Source organism: Cyphellophora attinorum (genome assembly GCF_001299255.1).
Source record: "Cyphellophora attinorum strain CBS 131958 chromosome Unknown Contig9, whole genome shotgun sequence".
NCBI lineage: Eukaryota > Fungi > Ascomycota > Eurotiomycetes > Chaetothyriales > Cyphellophoraceae > Cyphellophora > Cyphellophora attinorum.
The window spans coordinates 382,617-398,853 of record NW_017253237.1 but is presented as its reverse complement, the minus strand read 5'-3'; the positions used below and the strand labels follow the sequence as shown (position 1 = coordinate 398,853).

The 16,237-nt window shown below is 55.2% G+C and overlaps 5 protein-coding genes across 5 annotated transcripts; 2 read left to right on the top strand and 3 right to left on the bottom strand.

Annotated features, from left to right (window-relative positions):
• Positions 1–249: 249 nt before the first annotated feature.
• Positions 250–5,879, bottom strand: AB675_9162 (COPII coat assembly protein sec16; the record flags this gene model as incomplete). Its single annotated transcript, XM_018149673.1, has 2 exons — positions 250–5,464; positions 5,518–5,879. 2 exons carry the CDS (start codon positions 5,877–5,879, stop codon positions 250–252), a joined length of 5,577 nt encoding a protein of 1,858 aa, XP_018001640.1.
• Positions 5,880–6,845: 966 nt separating this feature from the next.
• Positions 6,846–9,041, top strand: AB675_9161 (putative phospholipid-transporting ATPase NEO1; the record flags this gene model as incomplete). Its single annotated transcript, XM_018149672.1, has 1 exon — positions 6,846–9,041. One exon carries the CDS (start codon positions 6,846–6,848, stop codon positions 9,039–9,041), a length of 2,196 nt encoding a protein of 731 aa, XP_018001571.1.
• Positions 9,042–9,091: 50 nt separating this feature from the next.
• On the top strand, positions 9,092–10,474 carry AB675_9160 (putative phospholipid-transporting ATPase NEO1; the record flags this gene model as incomplete). The annotated part of the gene is made up of 1 exon (XM_018149671.1): positions 9,092–10,474. The coding sequence occupies one exon, from the start codon at positions 9,092–9,094 to the stop codon at positions 10,472–10,474; it is 1,383 nt and encodes a 460-aa protein (XP_018001493.1).
• A 384-nt stretch (positions 10,475–10,858) lies between these two features.
• On the bottom strand, positions 10,859–11,341 carry AB675_9159 (uncharacterized protein; the record flags this gene model as incomplete). The annotated part of the gene is made up of 1 exon (XM_018149669.1): positions 10,859–11,341. One exon carries the CDS (start codon positions 11,339–11,341, stop codon positions 10,859–10,861), a length of 483 nt encoding a protein of 160 aa, XP_018001615.1.
• A 3,109-nt stretch (positions 11,342–14,450) lies between these two features.
• AB675_9157 (uncharacterized protein) lies at positions 14,451–15,953 on the bottom strand (the record flags this gene model as incomplete). Its single annotated transcript, XM_018149668.1, has 1 exon — positions 14,451–15,953. One exon carries the CDS (start codon positions 15,951–15,953, stop codon positions 14,451–14,453), a length of 1,503 nt encoding a protein of 500 aa, XP_018001587.1.
• Between the last annotated feature and the right edge of the window lie 284 nt (positions 15,954–16,237).

Sequence of the window (16,237 nt, the reverse complement as noted above, 5' to 3'; positions counted from 1 at the left end):
TCTGCACAACCAGCGAAACAAATCTTGTATCTTCAGTACCTGTCCCTGCTTCTTCGCGTCACATCAAGAAGCGCTGATTCGATCAGAAAGCGTATTCCATTATTAGTGTCAGGGTCAATAATATATCGAGTCTACCCTTCCCTCCCTCTTCCAAGTCAAGTGCTTTTTTGTACAATCAAAAGGGTATACAACAGAACTTCACAAGCTCCCCCTCCAGCCGTCCCTCTCGCATCTCACAGACCGAGTGATCTACTTCGCCATAACATCAACATACCGGCCCTTCTTCGGCGCCTTCTTCGCGCCCCTCTTCCCACCACCCAACGGCGTCCCAGCGCCGAGCAGATCATCGATGCTGCTAGCATTGCTCGTCGCCGTCCCTGGCCTACTCGGTGGTGCCAGACCTCCAGGACCTCCTAGGGGTTTATTCTCGGCAAGCGCTGCTGTCACGTTCGGAGGCAGTGTCGGTGCGAAAGCAGGCATTCCACCTCCTGCAGCGCTGCTGGTCGCACTCGCAGGTGTGCCGGTCCTACTGGGCGGCCCGCTCGGTGGACCCATCGACCCTAGACTCGCCATGCTGGGCATCGACGGCATAGCAGAAACGCTGCGTGGTGGTCCCATTGGTGGAGGCGCCCGCATGCCTCCACCAACACCGCCCATCGAAGGCGTGCCACTAGCAGCGCGCGGAGGCGGCGGCGTCGCCGTCCCCGCCTTTGCCGCATCAGGATTATCTGGATTGACCCACTTCTTCAAATCCTTGTCGTAGTACAGCTTCATCTTGCTCTCGCCGAGTTTCGCTCTGTATACAGCCGGCTCTTTGCCGCCTTTGGCAGCGGGTGCGGCGTCGAGTGCGCCGTCTTCCTTCTTGCCGCCTAGCCAGCCGCCGAACCAGCCTGAGGATTTTGACTTGACGGTTTTGTGCTTCGGGTCCGCTGCTGCGTCGGCTTCGGCGGCGGCGCGGAAGGCGGCTTCTGCGGCGGCGTCGTTGGCTTTTCTTCGTGCCGCCTCGTCGTCGGCGTTGTTATTCCGGGATACTTCCGCTGGTGCAGCAACAGAGGAGAAGTTGTCATCGTCGCCGAATTGAGGTCGCTTGGGCTTTGGCTCTTCTGGAGAATCAGGCTCAGGGACGTAGGGCTGGTAGCCTGTGTCTGCAGGTGGGTCATAGCCACCATATGAGTATGTTGAAGGAGCATCAACCGGCTCAGGTGCAGATTTATCTGCTGTTGTAGACATGAATGACACTGACTGCTCTGGGGGCGCGTAGCCGCCAAATGAAGGCTGCTGACTTAGCCCGGGCCGTTCGTATGAGGACACGGGCTCTTCGACAGGGCCACCGACGTCAGGCCCTTGTGCAATAGGCTGCGCGTACTGTGACACTGATGGTTCGTAGGAGGTCTGGCGCATCGGCTGCGAGGGCGCATACGATGTCGGCGGTATTGCAGCGGGCTCATAGGGCGTTTGCGATGACTGCTCGGGCGGGGGCGTGGGAATATACGAGTCGTGGACATCTCTTTGCTTCTCTGGTGAATACGCAGATGTTGCGTTAGGCATGTAGGAAGACTGTGGTGGTGTTGACTGGTAGCGATTCGTTGCTGGCGTTGCGAATGACTGATATGGGTTCGGTGGAGGTGAGCCCACGCTCTGCTGCATCATGTTGACTGGTTCATAGGGCGACGGGCGTCCATTGGCGTAAGATGTGGACGGAGGTGATCTTTGCGAGTCAAGAGATGGTCGGCCGCGCGTCAGCTCAGACGAAGATCTCGCTGACGCCAGGCCGTTTGGCGCATATCTTGATCCCGCAAAGGTTGATGGTATAGCTTGAGGTGTGGACATCGGGAATCCGTTCATCTCTGACTGAGATGCAGTGCGACTGAGAGACGGAGTACCTGTGACATTCGCGAATGGACCACTTTCGCTGGCTTCGCGGTTCGAGGCTCTCGAATCAGCATCGCTATCCTCACCTGCAACAAAGTTGCTCAGTTTGGACAGCAGTGACCCAGTCACTTTCTCAACATTCGGCTTGCCCATCCAGGAGCTCGACGATTGCACGGGGATCTGCTTAAGGCGATTTGAGAAGTCTTCCAGTTCTCCTAGGAAAGCAGGTGGGTAATATGCTGAGACCTTGGCACTCTTCAGCGTGGAAGTCAGCGCATCGCAGTATGCTTGGGCTTCCGCTTTGAAGCCCTCGTCCGCCAAAGTCTGCGCGAGCTGTAGCTTGTACGTGGACAGGAACGGCATCAGCGTGACAGCCGAACCTGTGAGGATTAGTGTTGCAAATTCGTAGATCTCGGTGAGAAGCACAGCTTCGCGGTCTCGAGCGAAGTCGGAAGGTTGCTTGTGATGATCTGCGCCCAGAAGTACAATACTAGCATGCGGGTCGTCCAGACCTCCGACAATGGTGGGATTTGCCGCACTTCGAGAAAAGATGAAGCAGATATGAGCAGCTTCGATCCTTCCGTATTGCGCAAGGAGTCTTCCTAGACTGGACAAAGCCTGGTGATCACCATGACTGCGGTTGTTGACGACGAGACTGAGTGTTTCTCGCCACTTGTCTAGGGCATCTAGTGCGTTCTTGGTAGGTCCTGCTGCATCGATCCTGCTGACCATCTGTAGACCAGCACGGGCTGACGGTGGGACGAGCTGATCGACACAGTCCTCGGCGTTCCCACCGAAAATCTCGTAGAGAGTCGACAATGACTCAGTGTTCTCACCGGCTGTCTTGACCTCTTGCTTCACGAATTCATGCACAACCTGTTTCCAAGTGTCTCTTGGCATTGTAGACGCAATGAGCAGAGCATTCGACCATAGGCGGTTGTCAACAGCATGCCAGACCGCCTCCTTGCGATTTCCACGCAGCAGATGCTTGCGAACGGCATCGAGCGTCATTGGATCCACGGAGTCTGGTCTGACGGTGACACCAGATGGACGATATATTGATGGCGATATATCTTCTCGGTACTGCGATGCGGTAGACTCTTCCACGGCATGTATCTCAGGCGACAAGATCGCATTGACTGCTTTCAAGGCTTCACCACTATCGAGTGCGCCGTCGTGCTCGACCATCGATTTGAGGATCTTCCACAGCATGATTCTTTCGAGCTGTCGTTTTCTTGCATCGGGCAGTCCTTCTGTCGGGAGTACGGTCGTCTCCGATTCCAAGTGGCTGATATACTTCTGCAACCATGACAAGAGCTCCTTCTTCTTTGACTTCGTTCGCAAAGGTCCTGGAAAGCTTGTCAGCTCTGCTGGAGTCGGCACCACCGTCTTCGCCTCTCGAAGCAGTACATCGCCTACGGTAGGCTTGATAAGAGGCCGAGTCGCGCCCGCACTGAATCTTGGGACGTGCTTCGGGAAGGTGCTAATAACCTTGCCTCCGAAGCCGAATCTGAACACTGGCGCTCCCTTCCATCTTTCTAGTGGATCCGCTTGTTGTTCATCAGTCGGACGGATGAAATCATACTGCTCTGTGACTCCGCTATTGTACAGATTCGGCCTTGCTACCGGCGTGACTTCCGAGATCGATCTCATTGGCGCAACATGACCGTGTGCAGAAGCGGGACGGAAGCCTGGGTGCCTCTGTTGCGCAGGCGGTGTGGCCTGTGGCCGTTGCTTGCTTGGTGATTGGGTTTGCGAGCGTCTGGGCGGATTGATGGACTGATTCGCTGGCGGTGGTGAGCTATAGATGTTCTGAGGCGCATACTGTGGAGGCTGTATGGCTTGCACTTGAGCGATGGATTGCATGTCGGGAGCGTTTGTCTGATCGATAGACTTTTGATGCACGAGAGGACTGGATGTTCGCGGCTGGAAAGGAAGGGTACCGCCAGTTGGTGGTGAGGGCATCTGTGGGGGTTGCGATGCGTAACGATTCAGTTGAGGCGGTTGGGAAGGTGCTGGAGCTGCGCCCTGCGAAGCATATCGATTTGCGGCCGGTGGTCGTGAGCCCTGGCTGGGAGGCGCTGGAGAGTATCGCGGGGAGGGCCCCGTCCGAGGCGCCGTAAGACTAGCAGGTGGCGCAGGTGAATAGCGAGTAGTCATAGCAGCAGGAACTGATCCAGTTGACAGGTCTGAGGAAAGCGGCTGATTTGAGAACGGATCGAGTCGGTCCGGAGCTCGGAGCTGGAATTGTGCATACGGATCAGAGGACTGACTCGATGGTTGCTGGGATTCAACTGGGGGTTGCATTTGCTGGGCCTGTTGGCCCAATTGCGGTTGAGAGTATGGCTGGAAAGGAAGCTGCATCTGTGCAGGCAGCACGGAAGGGAGTGTTTGCTGGTGCTGGACAGGAGGTTGTATGTGCTGCGGCTGCAAAGGCTGTTGCTGAGAATACGACTGACCGTATGGCTGAGGTGGAACCATCGGAGGACTAGCCATGGGAGGCGGAGGTACAGATCGCTGGCCCTGCTGAGGTGTATACCGCCCACCGCCTGAGCCAGCTCTCGGTTTCGTAGTGATTGGAAGCTCTTCGAAGAAACTAGACTGCCGTGAGGTCGACGTAGACTTAGCCACAGAGGCGGTCGCAGTTGGTTGAGGCATCTGCGCGGTTGTGGAGAAGGGCGACTGGGGCGGCTTCTCCGAAATGCTGGCGCTTCTTGGGGGTGGTGGTACAGCCTTAGTTGTTGACGGCTGTTGAAGGACCGCTGGTCGTCTCTTTGGTTTACTTAGCTCCATCGGCAGGTCGTATGGTGACTTGTAGCCGCCTTTGGCTTGATCGGCGAAACTGGAGGTCTGCTGTGGTGGTTGCGGTCTCTGTTGCGCAAACTGTGATCCAAACGACGGCCTTTGAGGCAGGGTGTTCTGGTTCAGTCCGACACCTTGAAAATTCAGAGACTCTGCGGCTAGCTCAGACGTGGTCGGCTGATGAGGCGCATACATGCTTGACGACTTCCTGGGTGGGAAAGGCCGCTGGGATGGGGCGTCAGAGGAAGACTTCTGCGAGATCCCAGAGGCCGGTTGTGAAGCTGGCTGGGATGCAGTCGGAGACTCAGTGTCAGAGTCAGGAAGCAGATCATCAGGATCATCGACCAGGAACTCATCGTCCTCGGCCAGCATGGCTTGCCATGGATCATTCTCCTCGGCTTTTGGCTGTATCAGAGCATCGAAGGGTTCTTCCGACATGGCTTCACTGAAGGGATCAATGGTGTTTGGCGCAGTGTTCTCTGCAGTGGGCTTCTCGGCGGTCGGCTGACTGGATAGATCCTGCTCTTCGGCAGTCGGCTGATTGAAGAAGTCCTGCTCCTCAGTGGTCGGCTGACGGAGGAAATCCTGCTCTTCGGCGATGGACTCGGGAGGCGGGCGTTGCTCCATGTGCAGACCGCTTAGCACAGTGGATGTGTCCTTGCGCGTGAGCTCGGGGACCGTGTCCTCCTCCGGGCCTGCATGACTTTTATCGAAGAAAGACGTGTCTTCTATCCCGTCATCCGCGGTCTGCATGGCAGGATCCTCAGCCATGACACGGCGGCAGGCAACTCTTGAGCGGGTTCCTGATTTTGCATGAGAGGCAAGCCTTCCTCGTAACGCGACTCATCCGGGGTGGGCTCTGGGGCCGCTGCGGAGAGAGGTTCCGACTGCCCAAATACTGCGTCTGCCTCAGCATCCTCAGCAGTGTCCCACATGAGGGCTCGCGATGGTTGCTGCGCAGGCTCTTCTGTCGTTTGTACAGAGCCCGCCTCGGGCACTAGTTGAGCATCGGCGTCTGTCCGATCGATGGTGGACGACATGTCTGGGAAGGATGATGTCCGTTTGACCGAGTTGAGGATCTGGGAGGTGCTCATGCGCTTGATTCCCCATGCAGGATCGAGTCGCTCATTATCGTCGTCATCTTCTATCTCGTCGTCGTCTTGCATGGTGAATGTTTGTCGGTGTGGAGGAGCAGACATAGGCATTGCGGCAGGCGTTTCGACTCGACCGGTAGGCATCGACTTCAGTGCAGCAGAGGCTCCGGATCTGGCTTGGGCGCCATGTCTAAGCTCGTATCGTCGATCGCCGTATGTCCCTGCTCTGGTGGCTCGTCTGCGAGATCATGCGTGGCAGCGGGAGCCTCAGCGGCAGATATGTCTTCTCCTTCACTCCGGATGTCTACATCTGTGTTTGTCGGAGGGAGCGAGTTGTCCTCATGGGGCTTGAATGCCGGGTGCCAGCTACCGATATTCGTGGCATGCTGGGTAGTCATAACGCCACAAGGTCACTTGTTGGCTCCTTCACCTCACAACAGCGGCCCAACGCAGTCGAGTCGTGATGCTGTTACGTATGAGCAAACGACAAGCATGACGAAAGGGGCAGTGATTTGACGTACAGATATGGTGTCTGCAGGAGTTGGCGGGTTGGCGTATTAGTACATAGCGCAAGTAGGAACGTATTAGAGCACTATAAACAGCGCTGAAGACTTGAATGACGCGACACAACGGTGAATGCAAATCGATGTTTGAGAGTAGGAGTGAATGCCATGTCTTGCGATGCCGTACACTTGAAGGAACTTTCCCCGGGCCTGAAAAGTGGAGTCAATCCCTGCCATATTCGGCAGCGCAGGCAGGCGACGTCTTAGTTTCAGAACATATATCAAGACAGTACAAGCACACTACTGTCACCGCTAAGCACTTGCGACGATACTATTAGATGAAATCTCGATCCAAGTAACCTCCCAGACAAAGTGTGATCCCTAGATCCGACGAGCAAGAGGCCACGCAGGCCAATATCTGGTCCGCTCCTCCTCCGCTTCCTCCTCCCGCTCCGCTTCTCCAGGCACTCCCTTTGAAGCCACGACTCCTCACCAGATCGATTGAAGCCGATGGCTGTCACCGCCGGGTCGGTTCGCGCCGTCATTGCCTCGTAGACGATGTGGCCGCCCCATCATGGCAGATTCTCACAACTATCATCAGCCCTTCGACCCAGATGCGGCCTCCGATGACGATCTCAACTTAGACGAGCTCGATCCCGTCAATGGAGGCGCCACTGTCCCGGGGAGCCGCAGTCAATACTCGGGCGATGGACGTGCTGTACCTCTGCAAGATCTAGCCGACTCAGGCCGATTCTGGAAGACAAAGCGGTCCAGGCGCCATTTCAGAGACGGCGAGGACGAGGAGAATCTCCTTGGCGGCTGGAACCTACGCAGCGAAGGGCAGACCGAGGACCGTGGATGGAACGTGAGGCGACAGCGCCGGAAAGATGTCCAAGGCACGGGAGAATCAGCCAACAATTCCCATCAGACACACAGTCGAGCCCACAGCTTTCGGCAAAGCATCTCATTGCCCGAGATAGCCCGGCAAGCATTGGCCGATGAAGGCGATATAGCACAGGCAACTAACGACCAGCCTCGAGAGATCGCCGTGGCGCGGCCGCAGAAGAAGAAGTTTCCAGCAAATGTCGTATCAAACGCCAAATACACCGCCTGGTCCTTCCTTCCAGTCACCCTGTATAACGAATTTCGCTTCTTTCTTAACGTCTATTTCTTACTAGTGGCACTATCTCAAATACTACCCTTCTTGCGCATTGGCTATATGTCAACATATATTGTGCCCCTGGCTTGCGTTCTGGCCATATCCATCGGAAAAGAGGCATTCGACGACGTCGGTCGAAGACGAAGAGACGCTGAGGCCAATGCCGAGCCATTCACTGTCTTGTTACTGGGCTCTCAAGCGGGTCGGAGATCTGCTGCAGGAGCCCCGGAGATTCAAAAGAGATCAAGAGATATTCGAGTAGGTGACATCCTGAAGCTGGAAAAGAACCAACGTGTACCGGCGGACGTGGTAATTCTACAGAGCATCACCGGTGACGGGAGCATGATCAACGACCCATCAGCATCAGCAGCCAGCGAGGCCTTCATACGCACCGATCAGCTTGACGGCGAGACCGACTGGAAGCTGAGGTTACCTTGTCCTCTGACACAGGGTCTGAAGGTCGACGACTTCACGAAGCTCCGGATATCAGCAGGAGCCCCTGACCGGGACGTCAACTCCTTCGCTGGCAAAGTCGACTTTGTCGATCCAACATCCCAGCAATACGATCCGCATCTGTCCCTCAGCGACGCCAGTGACGTATCACATCCAGACGACGTTACTTCCAAGGCGCCTCCATCTGCACCACTGACAATCGACAACACTGCTTGGTGCAATACAGTCATCGCCTCCAACACTACAGTGTATGCCGCGGTCATCTACACGGGTAAACAGACGCGTTCTGCCCTGTCTACATCACCCTCCAGATCGAAGACCGGACTGTTGGAGCTCGAGATCAATAACCTCACAAAGATTCTCTGCATCATGACCCTCACGCTGTCTATAGTATTGGTCGCTCTGGAGGGTTTCGAGCCATCCAATAAGAAACCATGGTATATTGCTATCACAATCTACCTGATCCTTTTCTCGACTATCATTCCAATCAGCCTGCGAGTCAATCTAGATATGGGCAAGACAGTGTATTCATACTACATCGAGCGAGACCGGGACATACCAGACACTGTAGTCCGAACGAGCACGATCCCAGAGGACCTGGGCCGCATCGAGTACCTGTTGTCAGACAAGACAGGGACCTTGACGCAGAACGAGATGTTGCTGAAGAAGATCCACATTGGCACCGGGGCTTACGGCGGTGAGGCTATGGACGAAGTACAAGGCTACATCAACGAAGCCTTCGGTGGTCCAGACTCGCACGGGGAGATGAATGGCAATACGGACAAAAATCGGCGAAGAAACATAGGTGTGAGAGTGCGAGACCTCGTCATCGCCCTTGCTTTGTGCCACAATGTCACGCCGACGAAAGACGAGGTGGACGGCAATGAGACCATATCATACCAGGCCTCTTCGCCTGACGAAATTGCCATTGTCGAATTCACCGAGAGCGTAGGCCTTCGCTTGTTTCACAGAGACCGGCAAAGCATATCGGTGCAGTCAGTACAGACCGGAAACATCGTCCTCAAAGCAGTCATCAGAGACATCTTCCCCTTCACATCCGACAGCAAGCGCATGGGCATCATTGTTGACTTGACGACAATATCTACAGATGGCGAGACTACGGAACTGTGTTCTACCAGAAAGGCGCAGACACGGTAATGACCAAAATCGTCGAATCCAACGACTGGCTCGACGAGGAAACCGCCAATATGGCTCGTGAAGGCCTCCGCACGTTGGTGGTAGGCCGGCGAAATCTATCCGATCTGCAATACCAATCCTTCTCAAGCGCCTACAAAGAGGCTTCCCTGTCCCTCCAAGACCGCGAAGCCGGAATGGCCGCCATCATCAAGCAACATCTCGAACACGACCTCGAACTCCTCGGCGTAACCGGCGTAGAAGACCGTCTCCAACGCGACGTCAAACCCTCCCTTGAGCTCCTCCGCAACGCCGGCGTGAAGATCTGGATGCTAACCGGCGACAAAGTCGAAACCGCCCGCTGCGTCGCCATCTCCGCCCGTCTCGTCGGCCGCGGCCAAACAATTCACACCATGGCGCGAATCACCACCAAAGCCCTCGCCTCCGACTCCCTCGAACAGCTCCGCAACCGCCCCGAAGCAGCCCTCCTAATCGATGGCGAGTCCCTCGCCCTCGTCCTCCGCCACTTCCGCACACAATTCATCACCATCGCAGTCAAACTCCCCGCCGTGATCGCCTGCCGCTGCTCTCCAACCCAGAAAGCCGAAGTCGCAACCCTGATCCGCACACACACCAAGAAACGTGTCTGCTGCATCGGCGACGGCGGCAACGATGTCAGCATGATCCAAGCCGCCGACGTCGGGATCGGCATAGTCGGAAAAGAAGGCCGACAGGCCTCCCTCGCGGCCGACTTCTCCGTCACGCAATTCTGCCATCTCACAAAACTCCTAGTCTGGCACGGTCGGAACTCCTACAAACGCAGCGCGAAGCTAGGTCAGTTCATCATCCACCGCGGCCTGATCATCGCGGTGTGCCAGACTATGTACAACATTGCGGGCCGGTTCGACCCCAAGGGCCTCTTCAAAGACTGGCTGCTCGTCGGCTACGCAACGGTTTACACCACAGCCCCAGTCTTCTCCCTCGTCCTCGACCGCGACGTCGACGAGCATCTGGCAAACCTCTACCCAGAACTCTACAAAGAGCTCAAATCGGGGAAGAGTCTGAGCTACCGCTCCTTCCTCACATGGGTCTTGGTGTCGGTCTACCAGGGCATCATCATTCAAGGCCTGAGCCAACTTCTCGTCGGCGCAACCGATGGGCCGAAGATGCTCAGCGTTTCGTTCACAGTACTCATCCTCAATGAGTTGATAATGGTGGCGGTCAGCGTCACGACGTGGCATCCGATCATGATCGCATCGATTGTGGGCACCGGAGCTATATACGCTGCTAGTGTGCCGTTCCTGGGCGAATACTTCGATTTGAAGTATGTCGCGAGCTGGAGCTGGGCGTGGCGCGTCGCAGCCATCGCAGCCATCAGTTTGGTGCCAGTGTGGGGCGGAAAGTTGATTGGAAGGGCGGTGAAGCCGCCTAGCTATCGGAAGTTAAGAGGGATCTAAGGGGAGGAAACAAGGAATACGTACGCATTGATAGTCTGTCACACGCGAATGCATCTTCTCCGGCGCTGTCTTGCGAAATCTCCTTCACGGCAGTCGTGGCAGTCGTCTGTCATACAGAGGTAGTAACCCCTGAATAACCTGCAGGGCGGCAGGGAGAATACTCTGCCCGTGGAACCCGTTTGTCACGAAAAATGACTTGTGAGACTATTTGGCGAATGCAGTTGATGTCTATGAGAACTATTCAAATGTGAAGATAGGTAGGTAGGCAGGAGCATGCTAAGATGACCAACTTCGCTCACACCCTCATTCCCAGCACCTTGCCTGCACTTCTCGTTTTCGCCGCAACATCGCCTTGGCCCGAGTCACACCACGTCCTCAGCCTCCTCACAAAACAACCATCCCACTCAACTTCAAATCAATCCGCCTAAACCTCTCCCTCTCCTTCCGCTCCTTGATCAAACACAACGTCCCCAACAACAGCAACAAATCCACCGCGCAAAACCCAAAGAAGGCCGTAAACACCACATCCAAGAACTGGTTCGCGAAACTCCCAAAGGGGACCATACACGGCCCCAACTGCGCCGCCACCGCCGCTGTGGGACACGTCTGGTCCCTGATGAACAAGCTGGGGTTGTTGTAGGCGCAGCAGTTGAAGCGGGCCTGGAGGAGGGACTGGATGGCAGGGGACTGTTTGGACCAGATGGGGGCGAGGTTCTTGTGGGTCTCGAGGGTGTCGAACCAGATGCGCAGGCCGATGCCGAGGGTGACGAAGGCGGTGAGGGTGACGCCGATGGCGTGCAGGTGGAGCCAGGTGCGGTTTGTGCGGAGGAAGAGGGCCGGGAGGGCGAGGAGGAAGACGACGAACATTAGGATGGAGTTTATGAGGGAGGCTGGAGGGTTTTGGTCAGCTGTTGAGGGTTTTTGGGATGGAGGGGACTTGGACTTACCAGTCAAAGGGCAGTGGTCGAGCAAGAGGTCTCCGGCGACATTGTCGAGCGTCGGTGCTCGTCCGAGGGAGGCATGTGTGGTGAGCGGTACGATGAGATGGAGGACCGCGCAGCTAGGTACAGGATCTCGAAGCCGATGAAGGTCCAGAGGAGTTTGTTGCCGCCTTCCATGGCTTCTTCTATCCTCCCGTGCTTTCTATGGTGTATGGATCTACAGTGACCGATATATGCTTTTGGTGTGCTAGGTCCTGCCTCGCTTTTTTGGAGTGTAGGAAATTCGTCGTACGCAGCGTTGGAGGGGAGCACAGCTCACACCTTACACTTCACGTACCGCCTGGACGAGTCTGACCGACTGTCTTCTTCGACGGTATGCTACACGTGGCCGCGGACAGAGGGACTCGTGAGTGGTGTTAACGAATGCGGTCACCACAGCCACAAGCACCTAAGGAAAATGCAAAAGAAAGAAATGGGTGACGCCCGGTGATGAGAGAGAAGGGTCAAGGAATGCTGAAGCAGAACAGAAGAAGCAGAGCAGCAGCGCAACGCAGGAACAGAATGAGTGAGTGGGTGGTGGTGAACGACTGGCTGGCGCGAGTCTGTTACAAGGGGCGCTTAAGTTTTGAAGTTTCGCGGGTTTCAGGAGAAGGCCAAGCTCCAGTCGGAGGTACTCGCACTCCGTGTCTGAGACGTGTGGTGTACGGCATTTTGATCAGACCACTTTGTTCATGAATGAGATGCAACGAGGGAGACTCGTATGATGATGCTGACGATGAGTGAAGAGGTAAGAAGAGAGTTGTCGGCGTCGTCGATGATGTGCAGCAGCGGAAATTGGGCAGAGCCGCATCGCGAACACGGTCGGCGGGGGACCCAATCAAGCGACCATAGGTGGTTCCACTCTCATCTCCTGCACGACATCGATCACGTGAATGGCGCTTGAAGCATTGCAGCCGCCGATATAAAGATAGACATGAAGATCGGGGCAGGTGCAGCAAGATGCAGATGGACAGACCAGCAAATTCAAGCGGTGTGGATTAACAGGAAATGGAAACAGCAGTGGGCAGCATTTAGGCACGTCAAGCGTTCACGTTGACGCCGATGTTATACATGGGTATTAGTACTTCATATTACTATTAGAGTCAGTCCCGCTGGAACGCTAAGTCTCGCGATTCCCTCACGCACTGGCTGCTGGATGCCAGAGACTCCCAGTGTCGCGCCGAGCGAACTGCGGAGGTACAGGCTGTGCCTGTGGATTCATGATCATCTCCTCCGGCCACTTCAAGTGCTCAGACCAATTGTCTGGGACGCTGTCTTGAATGGTCTTCAATATGTACCGGCCCCATCCGTCAATGAACCAATTGTCTTGTGTCTCACTCCACTGGATGAGGACACAGTAGTGTGCGAGAATCACAAGAGCTTCCGGTTGCTTTTCGCTCAACAGTTCCGCAAACTTTGGCGGAAGATTGACTGGCCAGACGAAAGAGGCAAGTATCATGCTATCGCCGCGCTCGCGGCAGATGCTGGCCTGTGTGAAAGTGCTCAGAAGCGAGTGGATTGCTAGCGTGTATGCCTGGCTCGTTTCACGCTCATGGTTCGAGATCCCGCAGACCCGGAACAGATCCGTGATATGATCTGCGCCAGGGATGGAGTAGGCCGCGGCGTTCTCGGAGTACGCCATTTCATCTAATAAAGGCTTGAGAAAACTGTTCTTGATCGCATCGGAGAACATGTCCAGCACAATCTTCGCGCCGCGAAGGAAGTGGAACCATTGGAGCACATCAGTGTTGAAGTCTGTTGGCTGACCTTTGCTGCTGCTGGCGAAGGTCATAACAATCAACAAGCAGGAGAATCCGAAGAGCGCGTGACAGTTGGATTCGTCGACGTGAGCAAGCGCATGCTGAAAGCTGGAAAGGGCAACCTCTTGGTGCCGCGAAGCGAGGAGAGCGTATGACTCGCAATCGTCGTCAGAGGCTGCGAGATAGACTTTGTGGTAGGCGGCAACAGCAAGAATTCCACGAAGGAGGAAGTCATGCTTGAAGCCAAGTCGAATTAGGTGGTCTTGCCATAGTAGCAAGGTTGCTGGGATGGTCGGATTCGAGAAATTGGGCGCGACGGTGATAGCAAAGTGGTGCAGAAGCTTCAGATCAACCACGTCCAGATCAGTTGATTCTGGAGCTCTGGTGCTGACGAGATCTGGCACATCGAAAGGGTTGCTCTGTACCAGCGTCGACTGCGATCCGGGCGACTTGATCCGTGGCTGCGCGTCGCCATTGATGGCCTTCACATCAGTGCTGCTCGTTCGTTCCGGCGACGTCCTGTCTGAGGGGTCCTTCTCAAAATCGCATACTATCTGCCGTCTTTCGCAATTGTAGCACTTGGGATGCAGTTCATTGCACTGCTCGTATTATCAGCGTCCAGCCTTCGTAAGGCAACAAGGCTTCCAGATGGATGATCGCCTTACCTTGATTCGCCGAACTTTGCACTGACTGCAGCCATTCTTGCTTTTCGTATGGCTCCGTCGCTGGTGTTTCGGGGGCATTGGGCGTTCCACGGTCATGTATCAGGGTGCGCTTCGGTTCTGGCGATACTGGAAGCCGTCTCACACATCGCGTGAGCGGCTTTCAATACGACTGGCGGTCTGCACGGTATGCACCGGTCAAAGCTTGGGATGACGCAAAAATTCAACGTATTCGAATTACTTCGTCTCAACAATTGGTGAACCGAGGCATTCGAGTTCGTGAAACGTGGCCTCAGGCTAGAATGATCACATATACAAGCTTGAATGTGGACGCCTAGCAGGGTACAGTACTTGAAGAAGCGAGCGAGCGCGTGTTCGGACCCGGGCGAACTACTCTGGCCGTAGGGGACTGTCACTATTGGTGTGCGAGAATCGCCGTATATCAACACGCTCATGAAGATCGCGCTGAGGGACTGGAATGCGTCTGTTGCCATTCAGGAAGTGCTCCTAATTTGGGTCGTAATTCGTCTAATTGCACCGTGTCCGACGGCATGCATCTATGGTGTCTACCGCATTACCAATTCTTTGGTCTCCTCGCCTTGTTCTCTCGGTGCCGCTTCTCCTTCAACACAGCCCGCCGTCTCGCCTTCCACGCTCGATTGTTTTCCCCGCGCTTCTCCCAGAAGTGCTTTTCAAAATCGCTCACCGTACTTGCTGTTGGTGTCCTTGAAGGACTTGCTTTTGGGTCGGAAAATTGCTCTGCATGATTCGCTGGATTGTCGTAAGTTTCGTGAGCATCACCATCGTTTTCTCTGTCTATATCAGGGCTGCTGTGGCTGTTGAAGCGGCTGGGGAAGGCTGTATCTGGAGTTGGTGCGGCACTGCGTAGTCCTCGGCTTCGCAGGTCTTGGGAGGTGAAAGGTGTTAATGGCATGGGTGGTTCGTCGGGGTCTTCGTCAGTGTCGTGGTCGAAGAAGGAGAAGGCGGTCGAGATCTCGAGGGAGGGTTTGGCGACGTCTTGGGATGTGGGCTTCTGAGGGCGTTTAAAGAGGGATTCGAGTGGATGAGCTTCGACTGGAACTGCATCCTGCTTGTTGGCTACCTCCGAGGATTGTGAAGCTGAGGAGGGAGATGCCACTGCTGCTTCAACAGAGGCAACAGCCGCGTCTTCGCCGGTGGATTTGTCCTGCTCTGGTTTTGTGGCGGCTGAGGTCGCCTTGTTATCGCTCTCGCTTTCGTTCGAAGTCTCGCTAGTCTCGACTCCCTGATCCGGGGCGCTTTTTGAAGACGGTACAGGCTGTGTTGCTTGTACTTTCCTCTTACGACGTGCGACTCGAGCCCGCTCTTGTGCTGCCCGCTTTGGCTCGGGCTCTACCACATCCCCTTGTGCATTAACCCAGCCCTTCCCATCTTCGTAGGTCAAGTTTTGCTTTGACTCTAGATTCTGTTCTTTCAAAAACGTGGGCTGAGTCGTGGTCTTTTCGAATTCATGTATCGTAGTAGTTTCTCTTCCGCTCTTCGATTTCTTCGATTTCTTGTCCTTCTTAACGACCAGATCGGTCTTGTTGGCTGGGACATTGGTGCGGAATAGGAGTTCCTCCTTATCAGTATATTTTGATGCCTCTTGTTCTGTATCAGCACCCTTACTTTTGCTTCGTTTCTTTTTCCGCGGCTCCGTCCATGCGCGCTTCACTTTGCGCTCTGGCGATAGTTCGTGGCCAGCGACGATGTTCTCCTTAGTCGACTTGCGCTTCTTCTTGCGATCGCCGTTGGCAGTCTCGATAGACTGTTGCTCATCTGTAGCCTCGTCGGCAGCCTCAGTCCGTCTGCGCTTCTTTGGTTTCGCCTCGTCCACCTTCATCTTGGAGCCTTTCAAGATCGCACCACTCAATTTGCGCTTCAGACGTTCTGCATCAGCCTTTGGCAAGTCAACGAATCCGTAGCTGTTCTCCGGAAATGTCTGTATGTCGTGGTAGGAGACGTTTTCCGCCGCTGCTATCAGCGCAGGTCCGAGCACTGCAGGTAGAAGCGCCGGCGTCAACGGCGAGATATGCAGACGAACAGTCTCAGCTGTCATGACCTCTCGTGTGACTCGCTGCCTCTCCGCGAGGAAATCGCAATCATCGCTGGTCGTGGCTGGTGGTAGATGTGTCGTGTGAACTCAAAGATCTTGGTGGACGGTACCTTGCATAGTCCGGCGCAATTGAGGCTCTCGCTCGACGCCAACGTTGAAGCTTGAATTTTAGGTGTAGAGATCGAGTGGTTCAGGCGACCCTCCACTACTAAGAAAATTGCCCGAGAATTACGCGATCTTGATGAATTGTAACAAGACCGTGGTAATAATGCTCATCAATGCTGGCA